General features: G+C 38.7%; 1 protein-coding gene and 1 long non-coding RNA gene across 3 annotated transcripts in view; one reads left to right on the top strand and one right to left on the bottom strand.

The window, feature by feature from the left end:
* Positions 1-1,787: 1,787 nt before the first annotated feature.
* Positions 1,788-20,271, bottom strand: part of LOC146462256 (uncharacterized) — a 40,598-nt gene continuing 22,114 nt past the window's right edge. For both annotated transcript variants that reach the window (XM_085085959.1, XM_085085958.1), the window contains exons 10-18: positions 19,666-19,859; positions 18,557-18,664; positions 17,866-18,216; positions 15,689-15,941; positions 12,356-12,693; positions 12,172-12,264; positions 5,348-5,564; positions 3,849-4,060; positions 1,788-2,083 (exon numbers count right to left, since the gene is read on the bottom strand). In XM_085085959.1, coding sequence (XP_084942085.1) covers positions 1,952-2,083; positions 3,849-4,060; positions 5,348-5,564; positions 12,172-12,264; positions 12,356-12,693; positions 15,689-15,941; positions 17,866-18,216; positions 18,557-18,664; positions 19,666-19,859 — 1,898 coding nt within the window. In that variant the 3' untranslated portion in view covers positions 1,788-1,951. The remainder of the gene's footprint in view (positions 2,084-3,848; positions 4,061-5,347; positions 5,565-12,171; positions 12,265-12,355; positions 12,694-15,688; positions 15,942-17,865; positions 18,217-18,556; positions 18,665-19,665; positions 19,860-20,271) is intronic.
* LOC146462259 (uncharacterized) lies at positions 6,812-8,174 on the top strand. The gene is made up of 2 exons (XR_014857174.1): positions 6,812-7,432; positions 7,947-8,174. It is a non-coding gene; the product is annotated as an uncharacterized LOC146462259 (long non-coding RNA).

Genomic DNA, 20,271 nt, shown 5'->3' with positions numbered 1-20,271 from the left:
TGGACAATAATTTTTGGTGATCAAGTTAAGCATGTTTTTATTAACACCTAACGCCACCGGAGGTGGCTTTAGTTGAAGAAATGATCTTTCAGCGCGACTCTCCGCCGTAGGATTGCTTCCAGAGACAACTAGGATGCCTTAATGAGCGGAAAAGATGAACTTCAGAACGAATGCTAATAAATTTACAACTGATAAGAAAGGAAGCTAAAGTAAAGGCAATACCAGGGAAAGAAAACAACAAAAACCACAATAAATTAGACGAAAAGTTTCTTTTGATCCCTAGGTTTGAATGGACCCCAGAGATAAGAAGTCTTCATATTTGAACTAGCAATAATCAAAGATTGTATGAATGCGTTTCACATCTCAACATTTTAAAGTTCAGCTACGGTAGACCTTTCCCTGTTCCTTTCAATCGGACTTATTTCGTTGTAAATGCCTCCCAATTTTATGCGGCTTTTCTTTATTGCTAAAATCATTATCTCTACGGAATAGTTGAAGTTTCTTCTCGAAATCAATAACTACAATTGTATCCTGTGGACAGCCACCCCTGCTGCCCGAGATAAGAAAAAAAAAGACTTCCAGTCCACAGGGACCGTCCACAGGATACAGCTCAGTGAACGGGAGTCCTGGGAACAAGCAATTGCCATGGAAACATAGACCAAAATACCACAAACTGACAAATATTAATGTGAATTGAAAACTCCTGAAAACTCTCCAGTTAATTTCAAGTGTTAATAGACAAGGGTAAATAAAGTCGAGAATAGAAGGGATTACTTTCTTTTTTCCACTAGAGCTCCTATAGTTTGTATACGGTTGAAGTTTCTCCAAACCCGAGATTGTGAAAGGTCGCTATTAATTTTTGAAGGAAAGACAAAAAAGGTAAAGCTTTGTACATAGAAGGTATTCCTAAAACAAGGGCGAAAAATTCGCTACTGTATATCGATCAAGCAACGACAGCATAGGTGTTTTTTGTCGAATGCAGATAGAATGACGACAACATTGCGGAATGCGGATATATAAAACTTCTACAAACGATTATCTCGACTCCTGACTGCTATAATACAAGCAACCGAGAAACTTCACCTTCAAACGTGATACCTTGCTTAAGTTATTACAATAATGACGCTGCATAAAAGCGAGGAGAAGAGCCGGGGCTAAACTTGGTGTTAACCCGCCCAACAGGGAAAAAATTTCCTTCGTCGAACGCAGCAAACTCTCCCCTTTAGTGTCATAAGAAATATACATTGTATAGGGAACATACAGAGTAAAAAATTTGCGGGCTGAAAGGGATGATCAGAAAAACCTTAAACGAAACCAAACCCATGTCTGCATTTCTAAACTGCCTCAAATTTTTAAATCCACTTGAACTGTGAAAATTGATTTGACCAACAGTGATCACCAAAAATGAATGTTAATATATGAAAGAAATACTTTGAACTGCGGATGAAAGCGGAGAAAGATCCTCGTAATCAGTACGCAACTTAAAGTTGCGAAAAGAAAGCCTGGAAAAAATTAAGGCTTGAACGAAATTCGAACCCATGACCTCTGCGATACCGGTACAGTGAGCTATCAAGCCAACTGAGAGCAGGTCATACTATGAGTTCGTAATATACCCGTGAAAGATGAATAATTGAATGTAAATATATGAAACATATATTTTGAACTGCAGATGAAAGATCGTATAGAAGAAAGATCCTCGTAGTTAGTACGCAACTTAAGCAGTTGATTATCAAATACAGAGGAACACTTTGATCTACTTGTGAAACAAAGACGAGTTGCAGCCTGAGTTGCAGCGGTAAATGCCATTTTATTGATGCGTGTATACCTGTCAAATATTTATGTTAATATATTTCTTTACTGATAATTTTATCATTGACTGATTTAACGTCAATACATCAGTTGAGTTAAATTTTGAAGTGCTTTTTAATGATCCGTAGAGACACCAAAGATCTTAATATTTCTTGTGCATCTTTGCACGCTTTCGTGCAGAATGCTCACACAATCGGTCGTCTGGTCCAGTGGGGTATTGCGCGGCCCAATAGTAAAAATGCGCCCACACGTTCATTTTGGTGAATTTCGTCAGCTGAAATGAAATACAAGAATGTTGACTTTCGTGTAAAGTAATGCAGGGGCTATAAAGGGGTTCAGGCTCAAAGCCAATGCCCTAATGGAGTCGCACGTAGCTTTTAATGCCTTGTGTTCACTTTAAACAGACTCGAATTGACGGCCAAGTTCAGCTCTTTGTTATTTTGTAAATGTCTTTAAACTTGTGTCTTCTTGCAAGTCGAGCAGCATACCCAAGGTAAACTTGTGTAAGTAATTTCGCATTTTCAAACTTGAAATTGTTTGCGACCCCTCTTGGCCTGGGTCATAGAATAATCAAAACGGAACGGTAGGATTTATTTGACTCCTAAAGACAATATATGACAGATAAGGTCTTCAAATAACTGTCATTATCTGTTTCAAATGTGTTGTTAGGCTCTCAAGATCCTGAATAGGGGACAAATGAATATGTAGAAGGAGACCTTGCCTAGGTGCTTTACAAAAAGAGAAGGACCTTTCCAATTCCTACGGAACTTCTAAGGGTAGGCAGAATAGATGTTCCCGCGACAATTTCACATTGCATAGTTTTTTTAAGCAGTTCGCGGATTCGGGCCCTGAGTTTCAATAGTTTTGAATTTAAGGTAATGAGAAATGTTCCACCCATTTGAGCCGTAATTACCGGGAAATATCATTGTATTCACACTATCTGGTGCAGATAGTCCACCAGGTTTATATTTGCATTAATAAAAAAAAAGAAGTACATCGTGGCTAATTAACAATTATTCCACGAGCGCGCGTTGGATATGAGATGATAGATAGCCTGCGAGGCGCGTAGCGCCGAGTTGGCTATAATCATCTCATATCCTACAAGCGCGAGTGGAATAATTGTTTTATACGTAAAAACAATCAAGAATTATGGCTAGATCTTGCTGATTTCGCTTTGAAAAAACAACCAGAAGACAATTTAATGGTCACCATTCCTCGGGCATGGTATAATGGCTCATATACCATGGCCGCTAAGCCAATCAAATCCCTGGAATTGCATTATACAATGATCCAGTTTTTAATAACAAGGAATATGACATACCCTCCGTGAACAATGAATAAAAAATAGTCAATGTTTCTGTTCGAGTCAATCGTGATGGTCTATGAATGCCGTCTCCTTAAATTAAATTGTGTCAATGAAATAACAAAAAGTTAAAGCAGTCTCACGGAAAGCAAACAGAACTAACCAGTTTGTTTGAAATGCTCCCAAGCATCTCAAGTTGAAAACAATGTTAAATTAGGGGAACTCACCACAGTTCAGTGCTGGATCTAGGGGATGGACCCAGGGGGCCTAGGCCCCCAACCTATTCTTCGAGGAAATAAGGCCGCATGCCCCAATGGTTCGAATTCGATGCTAGTTAAAACATGTTTACTCAGGAATGACGCTCTAGGAAAACGTCCGTCTTTTCGACCGAAAGATTTCCAGTATTACAGTAACAGGATTGTTGTACGGACACTAAAAGCCCTTTTAAGGTTGTGCCCCGTGTGAATCCTAAATTAGTTTCTTCTTGGGGCTACTCACAGAAGTTTAGAATTTGTTCAAAATTTACTTTGTGTTTTTATTGTAACGCAATAGTGCTTAAAAAGAAACGAGCGACAATAATTATCCGAGGGTACAACCTTGTACTTGTTATCAAGAAATTAAGGGCTCATGCTCCAGTTCAAAGGCCGAAAATGTTTCGATGCAAGTGAAAACGTGTTTACATAAGATTCCGCGGCCCCGTCACTGCAGTTTGTAAGTTAGAACTTCAATAACTTACATCCAAGTCGCGACAGTTCAGATGTGTGATTGGTATATCATCACTGCAGGACAGTTCTTCGTCCACTGGAATGTGGAGCTCGTAATTTCCAAATGGGCTTCTGCATTCCTCCATCCCGAGCAGACGATCGTCACCTTGATTCCGAGTAAGAGGATGTGTGCACATTGTTTTCCACCGTCTATCATCTTCGTTGATGCAAAACACAGAGTTCACTTGGAATAAAATAGAAATGAAAAAGACATGAATGCCGTTACATTGAATAAGTTTTTTTTTAATATAGAATTTTTTAGATAAAACTAGTGAGCAGCACGTCTGCGAACTCTCACAGTTGTAAAACGATTTATTTCCTCCTACGCGTTTCGTGTGACTAACGCACACTTCGTCAGGGAGTTTTACAATACAACATAAGTGACCTGTATATATACCTACCTAAAAGACTAAAATAAATTTTACACTACGTAAAACCGCACCTACGCTAGTGGATTTACATGTAGGAAACAGGCGAAAAGGTGTGCAAGGTTTGACATAAGAACACAAGAACAAGAACTGAACTGACACAAGAACTGAAGTTTGTTTGATGCGTGACACTGGTGACAAAAGAAAGGTCAAAAGTTGAGACCCCACGGTGCACCCGCACAACATTCACAACCGATCTCCTAGGCTTCTCTGGGCTGAGCAGTTTAAGTCCGCTTCCCACTCTCTGAAAGACCCCATGGTCTGTGAACTGAAGTAACGCATTGGCGGTAGCAACTGCTGCAAGCAGCAAGAAACAAGATTAATCTTTTAGCCGGGCACCCTTCGTCCAAGTGGACTGAACATCAATTTTGTGTTCTCTGACTCTGTTTCTGGGGTGCATTTCACATGCAAACGCTTTCAATTAGCCTCTCGTAGCTCGCCAATTTGTCATCACTTTTAGTTTTTTCTTACTCTACATCTTGTACGCGCTCACCGTTACTTCAAAGCACGGCGGGTGGAGGGTAGAGAACACGTTTCAACTACCCGCCCTGTTTTAAACTGTATAACGTAGCTCGCTTATTTCGTCACAGTGAAGTTGTGAAGGGCATCGAAACGTTGGAGGTCAATAATAATAATTAATAATAATTAATATTTCTATGGCGCAAATTAACATGTGGATATGATCAAATGCGCCTTACAAAGTATGTAAGAAATTAAGTATTTAAAACAATTAAGTATTTGTTTATTTGGTCAATTAAGTATTTAAAACTTTTAAAGAAGTTATTAACCATTCATTTTACAGTAAACAGTATTATCAATATTATAGTCCTTCTCGATAAAAGATTGAAGAGAAGCCGTTCTAGGTAATAAAATAATGAAATTTATCAAATTGTATTATGTTGTGATGTTTTCAGCTCTTTCAATTTTAATATTACACCGAACTGCCCACAACCCTCCTTTTGCTCTCTGCGTTGGCTATGAATACCTACGAATAGTTTAACAGAGATGCTAATATTTCATATTTTCCTCGTTTGGAGACTTACTTGTCCCACTCTGTTCTGCTTCTCGGCAAGCCTGGACATCAGTGATCGCAAACCGATTAAATGGCACCTGTCTATAGGACCCCAAATCCTGATGGTATAACTTGGTGCTGCCATCCCCAGCCCGGAAGTAGGAGGCACTGAGATGGCGCAATTTGCCTTGAATGATACGAGGCACTGTGCTTGCTTGGGGCTCCTCACCTGTTAGCTCGATATGCAACTAGCAATAAAGGTAAAAATAAGTCATCCTCTTATGCGGCCACTTTTTTTCTGGGGTAGTGCTAGCTACTGTCATGACACTACTAATAGGGAAGGTATCTGTGTGCAAACATTTGTTTTGTAATTCAAACGTGCCAACTGTTAAAAAAGCATCAGCAACCAATAGGCCTTTTTTTGGTTGCCTCATAGGGTCACTATTGACTATTCTACTGACTGGCGACGCCAAGCTATACCTATCGCCGAATTATTTTCTTTTTAATTACTTCCCTTATTTTTTACCTTTAAACGTTTAACTAAAGCCAATATAAGACGAATCTGACCTTCCGCTTACTGGCCCAGTTGGTCTTGCTCATATGCCAAACATTCTGTATATTGCTAGAATTTGAATCCCATTGACAGGTAGACACGTATTGGACGAAATGCCATGGTATGTTTTACAAAAAAGAGATGGATTTTATCAATCAGTGACACCGCCAAGTATCCCGGCTTGGAAAACCAAGATGATTAGAGTTCATTAGTATTCATATTAGTTGAGTGTATTTCTGTATAGAAAACACATTTTCAGGTATAAATAGACCTGACAGAAATAATGTTTTTCTGAAAGATGCCTTCAAAAGACAAAGCGGAAATATTGAGGTTTTTTTTTAATCTCGCTTTCGTCAAACGTTTTGTGGCCTATGTTATTTACGTTATGTTTTCAAGCAGTAAAGAAAACAAACTAAGCCTTTCCGATTGCTTGTGAAGGTTTTACACCGTAGGTGTATCGCAATCGATGCATGCAGTTTCTATCCTGACTGTTCCTGCACCGCTCATTAAAACCGTTTAGAGAAACCTTTCCGCTTGCCTTTCTATGAAAAAAACAAAAAGGACAAAATGAAAAGAATAGTCATGTATCAGAAGAGGAGGAATGATTTTCATGCGTTTTCACGTATTGGTAATATCTTAACGCCTAGCCTGGATTGGCAGACTTCTGAGTGACACGGATGATAAAAGGAGGGGATTCGATCCGAATTTCTATCTCTATGGTAGCCACTTTCTTCTCAAATGTAATTACAATGTCGCAGCCTGAACTCGCGATTTAGCTCTTTTTTCCGAACAAAAATTCATATATTCTTTGGAATAACAAATCTATAACTGTAGACAACACTACTTTATTCTGGTCCGAACATAGAGTTCCTTACGTGTCTTCATAGTTAATAAAAGTCAATGGTTATGAAGCCTGACAAATTTCATTGTTATATGTTTTTGTTAAAGTGCTACTACGATCAAATTTTCGAATACCTTTTATTTGCGGTTGATTGGTAGTTTATGTCCTAAAGTACATGATCTCCAAGTTATATCCTCATAAGATGAAGGAAAGTGCGATTTTTTTGCGCTCAAACTCCACGAATTTTCATCCGCCATTGAACCGCCATGTTCCTACGGCCTGGTTACCAAAGGCAGATGGTGTCCAATGACAACAGAGGCCGGGTCACCCGGGAAAAACAAGTGACGTCAGACTCTCAACTCGAAGCCCAGGCGAGCCCTACGAGGCTAACTTCTCATACGGTTTCGAACACGTTTTCGAAAAATGTTTCGTTCTTTCAATGGTGGGAAGTCGCTGTGTTGTTCAGTGGTATAACAACTGCTCTAATCGAGCGGCAGGAATTGCGCTGCATGCGAGTCCGGCCGACAGAACGAGAGATGTGTGGGTCCAGTTTGTTGTCTTGCACGTTTTGCTATTTTCTCGGTTTAGTTATAGTTCGAGGGACACTCGGGCATTCCACGCAAGTCAGTGAACACAAATTAAACCTGATCTTTTGAAAAGGGTAAGCGATCAGGAGATCGTGAACCTGAAAAAAATCTCCGAAGGGGAAGGAGCGGCAAAAGGTAAGCTTATGTAAAGTGGGTGAAATGTGTGAATAGTTTTTTATCTTTGGTGATTCCTCGATACCTTGTTCAGCACCCATACAAATAGCAGTCACAAATTTTTATACACATTTTATATTGCGTTTCTAAAGTACTAAACTTTGATTGAACGAGTAAATAACGTAAGTGCAACTAGCTCCCGGAACTAGCTTTTCCCTCCGAAGCATTTCCAAAACATCCCAGTGCGATAAGCTAAGAGTAAGCTTGTGTTTACTTTGCTTGTGCAAAAGCTTGTGGCAAAAACTGTGTAAACAAACGCGAAGAAAACCACTTTAATTATCCATTTTCACTCAGCTTTCGATAAGGTGGTCTTTGGCGTTTACAAAAGGGTTCCTTCTTTCTTTTAAGTGGTTTTCTTGAAGAAATAGTTTGAATTTTTGGTTTAAGAAAGGTTTTAAGAAAACCTCACATTCAGTTGTTTCTTATCAATTAGATTCAATTGGTAATGTATTTTAAATTTTGATTTATTTTTCAGACGCTGAGTTGCAACAACGTCAAAACCCAGCTCTTACTATTAAATACAGGCCAAAACAAGCCTTGCAGAGCACAACACGTGAAAAATGTGGACAGCCAAGAAAAGGCCAGTGCTCCTCCTTAAACTAGCAGTTGAAGAGCACTGACCTTTCTGAAGGGCTTTTCTTGATCTTTTGTCATCAACCACCAGTTGACAAATAGAATCAATAAAAGAACTGTTTTCTCTTCATTCATCATGCCTCCTCTTTGTAACTCTTTCCATAACATAGGCTTCTGTTTTAGGGAATGGTCAGAAATTAGTGGGGAGGGGGGGGGGGGGGGGAGTGAGGTGGAGATTTTAAATTGAGCAATAAAAATGATGTGACCCTTCATAGCTATGCAAATGAAATTTCATGACCCTCCCCCTGAACAGGTAATACAACGTAGCTCAAATACCAGAAAAAGAAAACAAGAATGGAGGCAAACTGTAAGTTACTTAGTGGAACCATTTTGCCCCAACATAATTCAAATCATCTATAGAGCCCATTGGCATCATATAACTCCATTATGCTACACATTTCCTTTACATTAATATTTTAATACTTAATACTTGACTTGACTTAAATTAACAAATTTTATTTTGTCTGTCATACTATAAATTATGATTGCAAGAGCATAAATTTATGTGACCCTCTGTTTTCACTGCTTATTCTTTCATGACACTCCACCCCCCCCCCCCCTCCCCATCCCCTGCTCCCTGCTAATAGGGAGCTGAAGCACAGACATTCCTGAGCCATGTATAGCAACCAGAACTCAAATCTTTTGGTGTGGTTTTAAATAAATACTAATTTGAATATAAACAATATTAATATGGTAGCCATTTTGGAATAAGGTTCATGGTTCATTGTCTGCAGTACATTTAAAATAATTTTATTTTTATGGTCATTTGAAAAAGAGTGCCAGAATCTTGTTTCACCAATAAATTTGTTGTTGTACAAATGAAATTGAATCTACATTTTCTAAGAATAAACACTGATCAAGAACAACAACCTTGAGAAAAAAATCAAAGGTGGCTCACAACAGTCTCAACTTTACTTCATTTTGGTGGCATGCATTTGCCCATCTCTCACTGCACCAAAAGTGAAAGTAACAAGAACTGTTACCACAGCAACAGTGTATCAAACTCATCAACACTTGCTTGGGGGTTTGCCCTTAGACATGTAGGACAAAGGATGTTTGTTGTTAGGTTGATTTGACCCTTCATTAGAATAAGCAAAAAAATTTCAATTAATACCTGAATCACAAACTTTAACTCCCAAGAATATTGTTTTCAATGTATATTTGCAAAATTCCTACTTTTCCTCCCCTCATTTGCCTAGGTGGATGCTTGTTACCAGAAAGCATGTTAATAAATTTTCATTAAATAAATAAAGCTAGTCATTTCTTCAGTGCGTTAAAGCATCCAGTTCAGTGGTGTTTAACCTGATGTGAGCCACCTTAAAAAAATATATATGTACACAGAAAAGACTGTTAATACTATTACATTGTTCATGATGGTGCAAGGGACGAAAACAAATCATTGCAAATTGTTGTTGCCTTGCAAATTTATTTGTTTATTGATTACTGTTCTTATTCAAATCTGGATACAATGATGTCCATGCAGCACCAGCACTCTCCAGGCTTGGTAAGTCGCTCAAGGGAGCAATTTGAACATTTGCACCTGAGAAAATATTGAACCAAGAGGAAACTTAGCATCAATTACAAGGGAACGATCAGCTTAAATTCAGGCCATTGTACAGAGCTTTTCACTACAATGTATATTCTTTTTCCATGGTAAAAAAGTGCAAAAACAGTAAGCCTACTCGGAACCGAAACTTAACTGTGCACTCTAATTTAACACCAAGGCAAACTTTCGAAAGCAAAGCTAAAAACCTAAACTTGACTTCGATTTCAATTCAACTGATTCTCCGGTAGCCTTCCTCCGGGGAATGAACTGGCTAATAGTCAAGAGAAATTGTTGAGGATTCTCAGGCACTACACTTTAAAAGCTTGCCTGTTTTGTTAACACAGCAAATAACACATCTAAATATCAATCTCTATCTCTAATATCTTACCCGAGAGATGAACGACTCAGCAAAGTCTGCCCTTCCTTCTCTTGTAGCAAAAGCGCTAGCTGCTGAACTTATTCGGCTGCCTCTTCTTCAGACGGAACTAGCTCTACAGAGTCAGCACTTCTTTATTTCCTTTGCCTATATCATGCGAAGACGATCCAAGAGAGCTTTCTGTGGTCAAAACAGCTCTGAAATTCGTCGCCAGAAGGAGGACTACAGTACTCGCTCGATCAGCGACTTGAGAGTATTACGTCACGACAAAAACACAATAGGTTTGAATAAAAATACCGCAACTCCAATCACTTTCATACCGCGGGCTCACTGGAACATAAATTCGTAATGGCGGACTCGAAAACACCAGTTTTCAAGGCTTAATATTTTCAATTTACGGGGCCCAAACTTCATTTCAGTGACCAAGACAGGTACAGCCACATCGGATAAGCTGTAAAGAACGTATTTTTGTTTCATACGTGACATGAAGTTTTGATCGTAGTAGCACTTTAACATTTTTGGCCTTGACCGTGCACTGACCACAATAGATTTTGAAATGTGTAGGACTACTGACCAATGGAAACGTTCCTGTTAAGATATTCAACTGTAGTGTAAACATTAAAACAAAGGATTGTGCACGGTTGCGGCCCTTCCAACATAAATTGCAGCACCATTGTTGTCATGGCAAGTTTCATAACCAGTTCCTCAATTAACTATGGTGTCTTGAAATACTAATGATAGTTTCTTTTCTTTAAGGAATTTAAAAATATACTGAACATAAAGACCAATTACCTACGCTGTTTTCAGTCGATTGAAGCTATTCCACGAAATATTAAAAGGAAAGCGGCGGGAAATGTAGCTCCCTACCGTGATTTGTTTCCCAATGACTGCCACCTTGCTAATGAAATCTTGATCAATTTGGACCGAAATGTGTTGCAAAAACTACCATAAATTGTTTTAATAGAAATTGCTCCATGAATCCAAGTGGCATAAGGAGTTGGTAGAAAACTTTCCCTGCAGATTCTGTCACTTAGAGAAAAAGTTTATTTATAACATATATACAGTAACATTTTTTGTATATATGTACATTTATTTTTTAGTATTTGTCTGTAGTTGTATAACACATAAAATATAGCGTTAGTAAAGCGCGCGCTCTGGAAACGTGAAATTGCTTTCAGTTTGGCTTCTCGGCGTCGTCGCTCGTTTGATTCCATCAAGATTTGCTGATTAGAGTCTTTTAGCACGCATCCCGTCGCCAACAGTTCAACTTGGATGTTAAATCACCCAAGCAAATTTGTCTTCAACTGTGTGACGCAAAGAAGTTGAAATCATCGGCTCGTTTGAGATCTTATGGCTGGAGAGATCAATGGTCACAACGGAAGTGAATGAGACTCGGATACGTTTATCAGTGATTTATCATTGCGTTGACTGTTTAAATATGAAAGGCATGTTAAGAAATAACTTAGTCTAAAATTGGCTTCCGAGTGTTGCGCCAAAATATATATCGCCACTGTTACTATATTGCTCATTCCCGTTGCATAACGATGACGTTCTTTGGAAAGTATCATATTTCTGGTGGCGCTTTCACAACACTCGATAATGGACTGACACCCAAGGAAAACGTCCGGCTTTTCGACAGAAAGTTTTTCAAAAGTAAAGTGACAGGATTGTAGTAAGGACACTAAAAGTCCTTTTTCGGGTTGGGCACTGTGTGAATCCTAAACTAGTGTCTTCTTGCCGCAAACGTAAAGGGCTTCTATCGTTTATAAATATAGGGCCACTTACAGAAATTTCGAATTTGTCTAGAAATTTACTTTGGCTGTTTATAGTAATGCCCTAGGACTTGAAAATACTTTGGAAACGAGCGACACTAACTATCCGAAGGGATTACCTTGTACTCGCTATCTTATGATACTGTGTAATTGGAAACTGTACCATGAGGTTAGTTCAAACACATTTATCGATGCTATTTTTCGATTTGAGCGCGGCAGAAAAATATTTAGGCGCTGTCCCAATCTCTAGTTTAACAATCCTGGCGCTCATTTAATATGGCATTTTTTTCCCTCATAAAAATTTTGCGAGAAATACATTTGCAGCTGGTCGAGGTTATCTAGTATCTGATAATATGTTACTATTATTACATACCTGTAGTAGCCTGATGTTGTAGCAGGTGGAGCAACTGCTGTCAATATTGATGGTGAATGTAGTAAAACCGTCAGCATGTAGACCATCGAATACCTATGAAAGGCAAATCCTGGATTAGTGCGTCTTATATCTAGAAAAGCAGGTGTTGGTATGGTATTTGGGACTCATCGTTCTTAAGGCCTACCGATTTATTCTTTACGCTGTCGAAAGTCCATCTTTTAATACCAGGTGTGTATATGTTGGTAGTGAAACACCTCACTGCTTGGTTTTCAATCGTCTCAAAGTTTTGCAGGACTGACGTAAGTTGAGTCATTGCATTTAGTCTCCCGGTTCCTCCAGCGTTTTCACTTGCTATTCGTCTGAATGTTGCTAATGGACTGTCCACTTCCCACAGCGTTCGGAAGTTTATAGCTTTTCGCAACTTGTAAACTGTCTTCATAAACGATTCTTCAATCTTGTTGTAACTAGCAAGGAGATTTTCCAAGAATGTCAGGCGAAGGTCTCCACTCAAGGCAGAACCCCCTAAAATCAAACGTACAATTGATGTATCTGTACAAAATACTGCTTGGGTGGTCAGATACATTACATAGCTATAAATGTTGTTACAAGACAATTAATTACTTCCAGTTTCGTTACATGGTCATAGCTTGACCATGTAAACAGATCAGATCAGATCAGAACAGATCGATAAATGAGGGGTCTATTCCTGCAAGCTGGAAACATGCCATCGTAACTCTAGTGTTCAAGTCTGGTTCAAAATCCGATACCTCCAATTATCGCCCAATCTCAGTTCTGCCAGTTTTTGCAAAGATTCTAGAAAAGGCAGTTCACAAAATGGTTTATAATTTCTTACTACAGCACAAGCTCCTATCTTCTTATCAATCCGGTTTCCGTCCACTACATTCTACTGCTACCAGCCTAATCGATATTACTAACACTATCCTACACAACATCGACAAAGGAAAACTTACAGGCCTAGCATTTCTGGACCTATCTAAGGCTTTCGATACCCTCGACCACGATTTACTACTTATGAAATTAGCAGATTTTGGCCTAAGTAAGTCTTCAGTGAATTGGTTCAATGCGTATCTTACTAATAGAACCCAAAGTGTTATCATTAATGGCATGCAATCTGACGCTGAACCCATATTATATGGTGTGCCCCAGGGGTCTGCCTTGGGACCTCTATTGTTCATAATGTATATTAACGATCTACCGTCAGTTACAAAGTACTGTAAAGTCCATCTTTACGCTGACGACACCCTGTTGTTTTTTGAAAGCAGTTCGGTGCAAGCTATTGAGGCTGCTTTGTCCCAAGATCTCGACCACGTTGTCGGATGGTTGAACCAAAACTATCTCATGTTAAATCACTCGAAGACCAAAGTTATGCTTTTGGGAACTCACCAAAAATTGAGCTCAGTCCAGCCATTCGCAGTTAGTGTTAATGACACAGATCTTGAAAGGGTATACAAATTTTTAAATTTAAAAATATCTGGGCGTGTTTCTGGATCCTTGCCTAAATTGGAACGAACACATTGATCATATCGGAAATAAAATCTCGTCCCGCCTTGGAATGCTTCGTAGAGCCCGAAAAGTCATCCCAAAAGAAGCTTGCATTACTCTGTTTAATGCTATGGTTCTACCGTTATTCGATTACTGTTGCGTTGTGTGGGATGGTTGCGGTCAGGGAAACAAGATCTACCTTGACCGTCTTCTCAAGCGAGCTTCGGGAATAATTGCGTGTCGCAAGGCTACTGATACCGATATACAGCAAACATCCCTTCAATGTCGCAGAGAATACAAAAAGTGCATACAGGTCTATAAGTGTATCAATGGCTTGGCCCCAGCTTATGTGCTAGATGACTTCCACTCCTCGGAGCAGATCCATAACTACAACACTAGGAACAAAGACCTTATTCGCCTGCCTCTTGCCAAGACTACTAAATTTCAAACATTTTTTAAGTACAATGCCGCCAAATCCTGGAACACTCTTCCTCGTAACTTACGTCATGATCAGTCTCTCACTAGTTTTAAACTGAGAGTCAAGAAACATCTAAATCACCTTAGTTAATTTTTCACCTTCATGAACTCTTTGAATGGTTTTTTGCTTTCATTGCTATATTTGATTATTTATTCTTATTATTTTATACAGATCTCCATTTAAACCAGCTATGCTGAACTGGAATTTCTGTATAAGTAATGTATATAAATAAATAAATAAATAAATAAATAAATAAATAGCTTGACAACAGGGAAGCACTAAATCAGATAGATAGGCTATCTCTCTGCGAAATTCACTGAAACATTGCTCCAACGCATAGCACCACACTATCGAAAACTGTGCTTTAAAAAGTGTGTACTAGATCGGTGCTTCTGTTGTTAAGGTCGTATTTGTTCTCAGAATCCACGACTTCAAGGAAAATGTTTCATAGGTAAGGAGCGCATTGCATGGGACCAGTTAATTTTCGAGAATTGGTGTATTCACTTCATCTATAGTTTTGCCGCTGAACACAGCTGTTAGTAAGGTCTCCAGTGAGGATTTGGGACGGAAATTTTTCAACATCTAGCCTACTGAGACTAAATTTAAAGCGAATCAACTAACCACCGAAGCCAGTTTCCGGCACAAAATACATCAAAATGCAGAATTCGTGAAATGCTCTTAAATGTACGCGTGATTCATGATTGGAAGACAACAAGGCACGTGAGTCGTGAATGTAACCGCTCCCCCCTCCCCTTTACTACACTGAGGTACTTAAATGCAGACTTGATAATGACGAAGTTAGTTTAGTTAGAGTGAGGATGCAGACCAGTTACTGACAACCAAAGTTACACAACTTGAAAAGTCCACTTTTGACAACTGTAACGCCGACTTAAAAGTAAATATCAGGTATTGTCAAGGTAGTGAAAAACACACAAATCATGTTATGAATTACGTTAAAACTTTGAGGTTAGAGTGCCTATGACAATGGTGTAAATTGCTGCCAGGACAGTGATAGCAAGGATGCAAGAAACATATAAATTGTACTGTTGATTGAAGAGCATCAATCGGAATGGTCCAACCACAGGCACATAAGTCACCACCCATTTAGGTTTATCGATGGTACTGTAAGGAACATTTTTATGTTTTTCCGTCTCAATCTATGAAAATTCACTTTTTGCACATTTAACAATAACTGGACGCTTGTCGTACATTACTTTATTTCTCGTCCATTCAAACTTCTGATTATTCTTGAGAAGGTGGCCATTTAGTTTCTGTTTCTTCGAAAAACCCCAAACGTAAATTGCGAATCCGACGAAATGAACCTGGGAAGAGATGAAACTGGGTGTATGTGTGTGTGTGTGTGTGGCGGGGAGAGGATACAATGGTTTTGGAGATTACTTTTCTACTTTGCTTTTTGGGAACGACTCGTTAGTGTCCGACTTAATGGCAGGTACCAACCTAAGCTGCAGGTTGTTAAGACAATAAGGAAAAATTAAATTACACTAAAACTTCAGACCTCTAAAAAGGTACAAGTACCTTGTGGTTCTTGATTATTTGTTATCGATTCTCGTGTCTGCTGGAAAAGTTGGATATCAAAGTTGAGTCCACCGATCTCATTATCCAGGTCCATCACTTTTGCTATCAGTTCAATACGTTGCTCTCCGGTTAGAAAAAACGACTCAATATGTTGCTTGAATTCTGCTACAAGTGAACTTTCAGGCAGCGAATTCACATCTAACATGCAAACGAGCTGACTTGTTAAGGCTTCTTTGTTCATCCCAAGGCTGGCCTGAAAGGCATTTGAAACAATTAAAGGTTTAATTCACGATTATTGTACTACGGACAAACACACAGAGTTTAAGTTCAAGTTCAAGTTCAACGAGTTCGCCACAGATGTATATTGCGATTGCACTGGTGGGAGAGTACTATGTTAGACTAAGAGAGTGGCCAGTAAAGGTAGTACCACGTACTTCCAACTTGATATCCAAACTCCAAAGATAAAAGACTACAAATAATACATCTATACCAGTGGTGTTTTAAAGCATTGCAACCATAAGTATTAAAACATGAAGAAACTTTTTCGTAATGTTCTTATATAGCTTTTAATTAATTCAATTGAATTGTTTGTAACATGTTTTTTCCGATAATTTTCATCGTGTACTTGTTATCTATTTCATTTCTATAACATGTTTATGCCAGGAAATAGTAAGGAGAAACGGGAAAACGACCAGAAACGCAAACGAACAAACAAGTGGAACTAAGAAAGAGTGAACGAACAACCGGATGAGCAAACAGACAGCCCTTAAGACCTTCGTCTCCTATTTATACATTATAGTTCTAATTATCTCCTGTTGTATGCTTTATTATATGTTTTCTATATTGTATTAAATTTGTAATTTATTCATATATACTTAAGACTTAGTACTCCTATTTTCCATATTGTACGATTTATTGTATCTTTTACACGGCTCTCTGGAAGAGCATTTTTATGAAAGGGATTCCGTGTTTAAATAAATAAAGATGATGACGATGATGATGATGATGATGATGATGATGATGATGATGATGATGATGATGATGACAGCCAAATGATCGAGTTAACAGTGACACGGTCAAAGAAGCACTTACCAGTGAAAACAATGAACAAAAAACCGAGTGAATGAGAGCACGAAACCGGATCAACAGCTGAAAGACCTGACAAGACAGGTCTTTCATTTGAAGCCCATACCATCAAAATAGCTGTTTACTCGGTCGTTCAGCTGTTCATCCAGTTTCGAGCGTTCGTTACTGGTTCTTGGTGGTGAGGCCTTAGTGGACCGTTTGATCGTTAACTCGGTCATTTTGCTATCCGTTTATTCCGCTCCAGAACTTCCGTTTGCTGGTTCTTCTACTTGCGCGTTCGTTTCCGTTTCTGGTTTGTTCATTTGCTTCTCCTTTCACCGATCCTCTTTACTATTCATTGGTATAAACATGCATGTTATAATTAATTAAAAGGTCTATTAAAAATCAGAAAGACGTTTCTTCATGTTTTAATACCTATGACTAGATTTCTATAGAGAAAGACTTCTTCTTTCTCCTATCTGAACCACAAAAAACCCTTATCTATACGTAAGACACGTATAAGTACATAGAGTTGGCACGTAATTTAACAAAAAAATCCTTTCCTTCCTTGGCCGAATAATTTTTGAAATTGTCTTGTATTTGGTAATACATCTGCACTTACGACCGGCAAGTAGCTTTATCGTGTTCTCCCTGACAGAGATTTAGTAGATTATCATCTTGTTTTCAGTTCAACCAGTTACTCTGGGGTCAGGTTGGCCGTGTGTAAAAACAAAATAGCGGCATATACGGGGCGCGATCCATTCAACCAGAATTTCCAGAAATTCCGTTACAGAATCAAGTGTAACAGAAAAGTTCGTTTCCAAAATTTTGTACAACCTCTTAGAGGTTGTCCTTTGGTTGCCTGGCCCTTTGAAACAATAATAATAATAATAATAATAATAATAATGATAATAATAATTGTTTATTCAACCTCTTTGCAGCATAAACTGAATTGCAAGGCGGGTCATTAATTACATACAAATATCTCGGAATTATGACACATGAATATAACTGTTAATGTTAAGACATATCACATTTCGCTATTTTAAACAAGATTCTGGTATTTGATGGTGCAAATGGAAAATACTGTTCCATTTGACATTTGGTGTTACCTGCATAACTTCTGGAACGGAATCAACGTCCATCTGACTGAAATTTAAATCGCTTGAATCCAGCAGAGGAGTGTAGTTTTGACCAAAGGTCAACCACTTTTTAAGTTTTTCCTTCATTTTGCCGAGCTCTCCAACGCATTCTGCATCTACCAGCCTGGTTATTGTCCCTAACGCCCCGTCAATAGCTACAAACGGATCTCCGCCTATCCCAGAACTCGCGAAAGCTGTGACGCCCTGAAGAATTGCTAAGAAATGGCCTCGATTAAGCTTGGCTTGACTGTGAACGTCTTGTAGCATATGCTTCAATCTCATCATCCTGCCTTCCATCTCTGACTCTAGATACTGTATTGACTGTGGGAAAGACAAAATCTAACATCTCATGGAATACTCGTTACAGTAATTTTTTGTAGGCATGTTCGTCAAATATTTAAAGGGCTGTTCACTTGTTTCAACCAAATTGAATAAGCGATTATTTAATGGCGATTTTTTCCGAACCGAAACCCTGCTGGTTGATTTTGAGACATCTTCGTGCGTTTTATTTTATGAATGCATGTGAGTTTGCTTTGAATGTAGGCAACGTATGTGGTAGGAACATGGCTCGCTATTTTCCGTTGCATTGGTAATTTGTTCGAGCGGAAAAAACGTTCGAGAGTCCTTTCAGAACCATAGAAAGCGCTCGATTTTTTGCTACCTGAACGTAAAGTTCCTTCTCGTCCAGGGAGACCAGCCTTGCTTCTATCAAACGCTCCTCCTCCACATTAAATTGTAATCCAGCTAATTCGGACATCTGTTGGGCCATCTGTAAAGAGCATGACACTGAATTCATAATGCTATCATAAATAGAAATATAAGTAGCAAATGGTCTTGTTGAGCGTGCAGTGGTATGTCTTGGTTTCCTCTGATAAAACGTTTCTCTTGATTTAGCCTATTGTTACTTTGGACGCTGGTTGTGATCTGTTAGGAAGTTGTTGCGATGTTGAAAGACCACGTGACAACGAATGATGTAATACGTATTTCATGTCATCTCCCCTCTAACGAATGTGACGAGTAATAAACATGCAATCTAAATGTCAACATTGTCCACTGTTCATTGTCCAAGACCTTATGTCAAAGACCATTACACAGTTAACTTTTTCAGCTGATGATGACAACTTGGCCTACGAACGTGTTAATGATTAACAGTCCTTAATCAACTAGTAATGTGCAAAATCATTTAGTCTGGATGGTCGGACAGTTCGGCCAGATCTAGTTCGGATGATGTAAGGGGTCTTGATGATGTGACTTCCTGGGCTCTTAGTGATCCCTCTGTCACTTGTTGGACTCGTGATGGTGTCTTTCTTAACATCCGGAGTCTTGATGATGTCTCTCCTGTTTCGCCTGTAGAGAGTTCTATTGCTGGTCACAATTACTGAACGAGGGGTATGAGCAAGTTTTGTAACTGTAGTAGGCTTCCAGCCATTCTTTGTTTTTAGGCTATAACGAGAATGTGTTGTAAATTTCCAGTGCTTCTTCTCCGAAATGAAGAATATGGCGACTTGTTGCTTCTCGGGTTTCTTTATTGATCCTGAAGCTTCCATGTACAGTTGAAATCGCTGTTTCCACTTACGCCAATTTCCCTCTAGAGTAAGCGGTGAGGGTACCTTAAATAAACTCATTTTGAGCGAGATTTTCGTGTTTTAAACCGTGTTTGAATTCTAACACTTCTGACACCATGCCATGTTTATAACGTAATGATGTAATACATATATCATGGCAGTTGTATGAACCAATTTGGATTACCAATCTGAAATTACTACATACTTGTTCAAACGCTCCATTGTTTTCTATGGAAGCTTTGATGTCATTGTAAGTTTCCTCATAACTCAGGGCAGATGACTTCAATGATTCAGCTTTCCTCTTCAGTTCTTCCCACTTAATTCGTGGTGCAAACAGTTTGTTGTTTCCAAAGATATCGTAGCCCTCTTTGCCGATGAAAGCAAGTTTTCTCCTTGCATCTGGAACAAAAAGAAATCAGATATTGAATTATTGACCGTGCATAGGTGAATCAATTTTGACTGTGAGTCCTCGACGAAATGAACACTGTGAACTTCATCTATCTGTGAGCTATAGTAGATCTTTAATATCATAACTGAGACAACCCTGCAACCAACTAACCAATCAATTAATCAACCACCAATCAATCAATCAATCAATCAATCAATCAATCAATCAATCAATCAATCAAACAATCAATCAATTGATTGATCGATCGATCGATCGATCGATAAACAAGATAACATTCATGAAAAATTGTAGTCGTCCTTGTAGAGTGAGTGAACCTTCATTTTAATTTCAATGAGGGAAACCTGTTCACGCATTTGTAGAAATATTGAATAAGCCTCCTCCCTCTATTGAGTTATAACTCGA

The sequence above is a fragment of the Pavona decussata genome, unplaced genomic scaffold (genome assembly GCF_977016875.1).
Source record: "Pavona decussata unplaced genomic scaffold, jaPavDecu1.1 SCAFFOLD_190, whole genome shotgun sequence".
Taxonomy (NCBI): domain Eukaryota; kingdom Metazoa; phylum Cnidaria; class Anthozoa; order Scleractinia; family Agariciidae; genus Pavona; species Pavona decussata.
The sequence above is the reverse complement of the archived record's forward strand: the minus strand, read 5'-3'. Positions and strand labels throughout refer to the sequence as shown.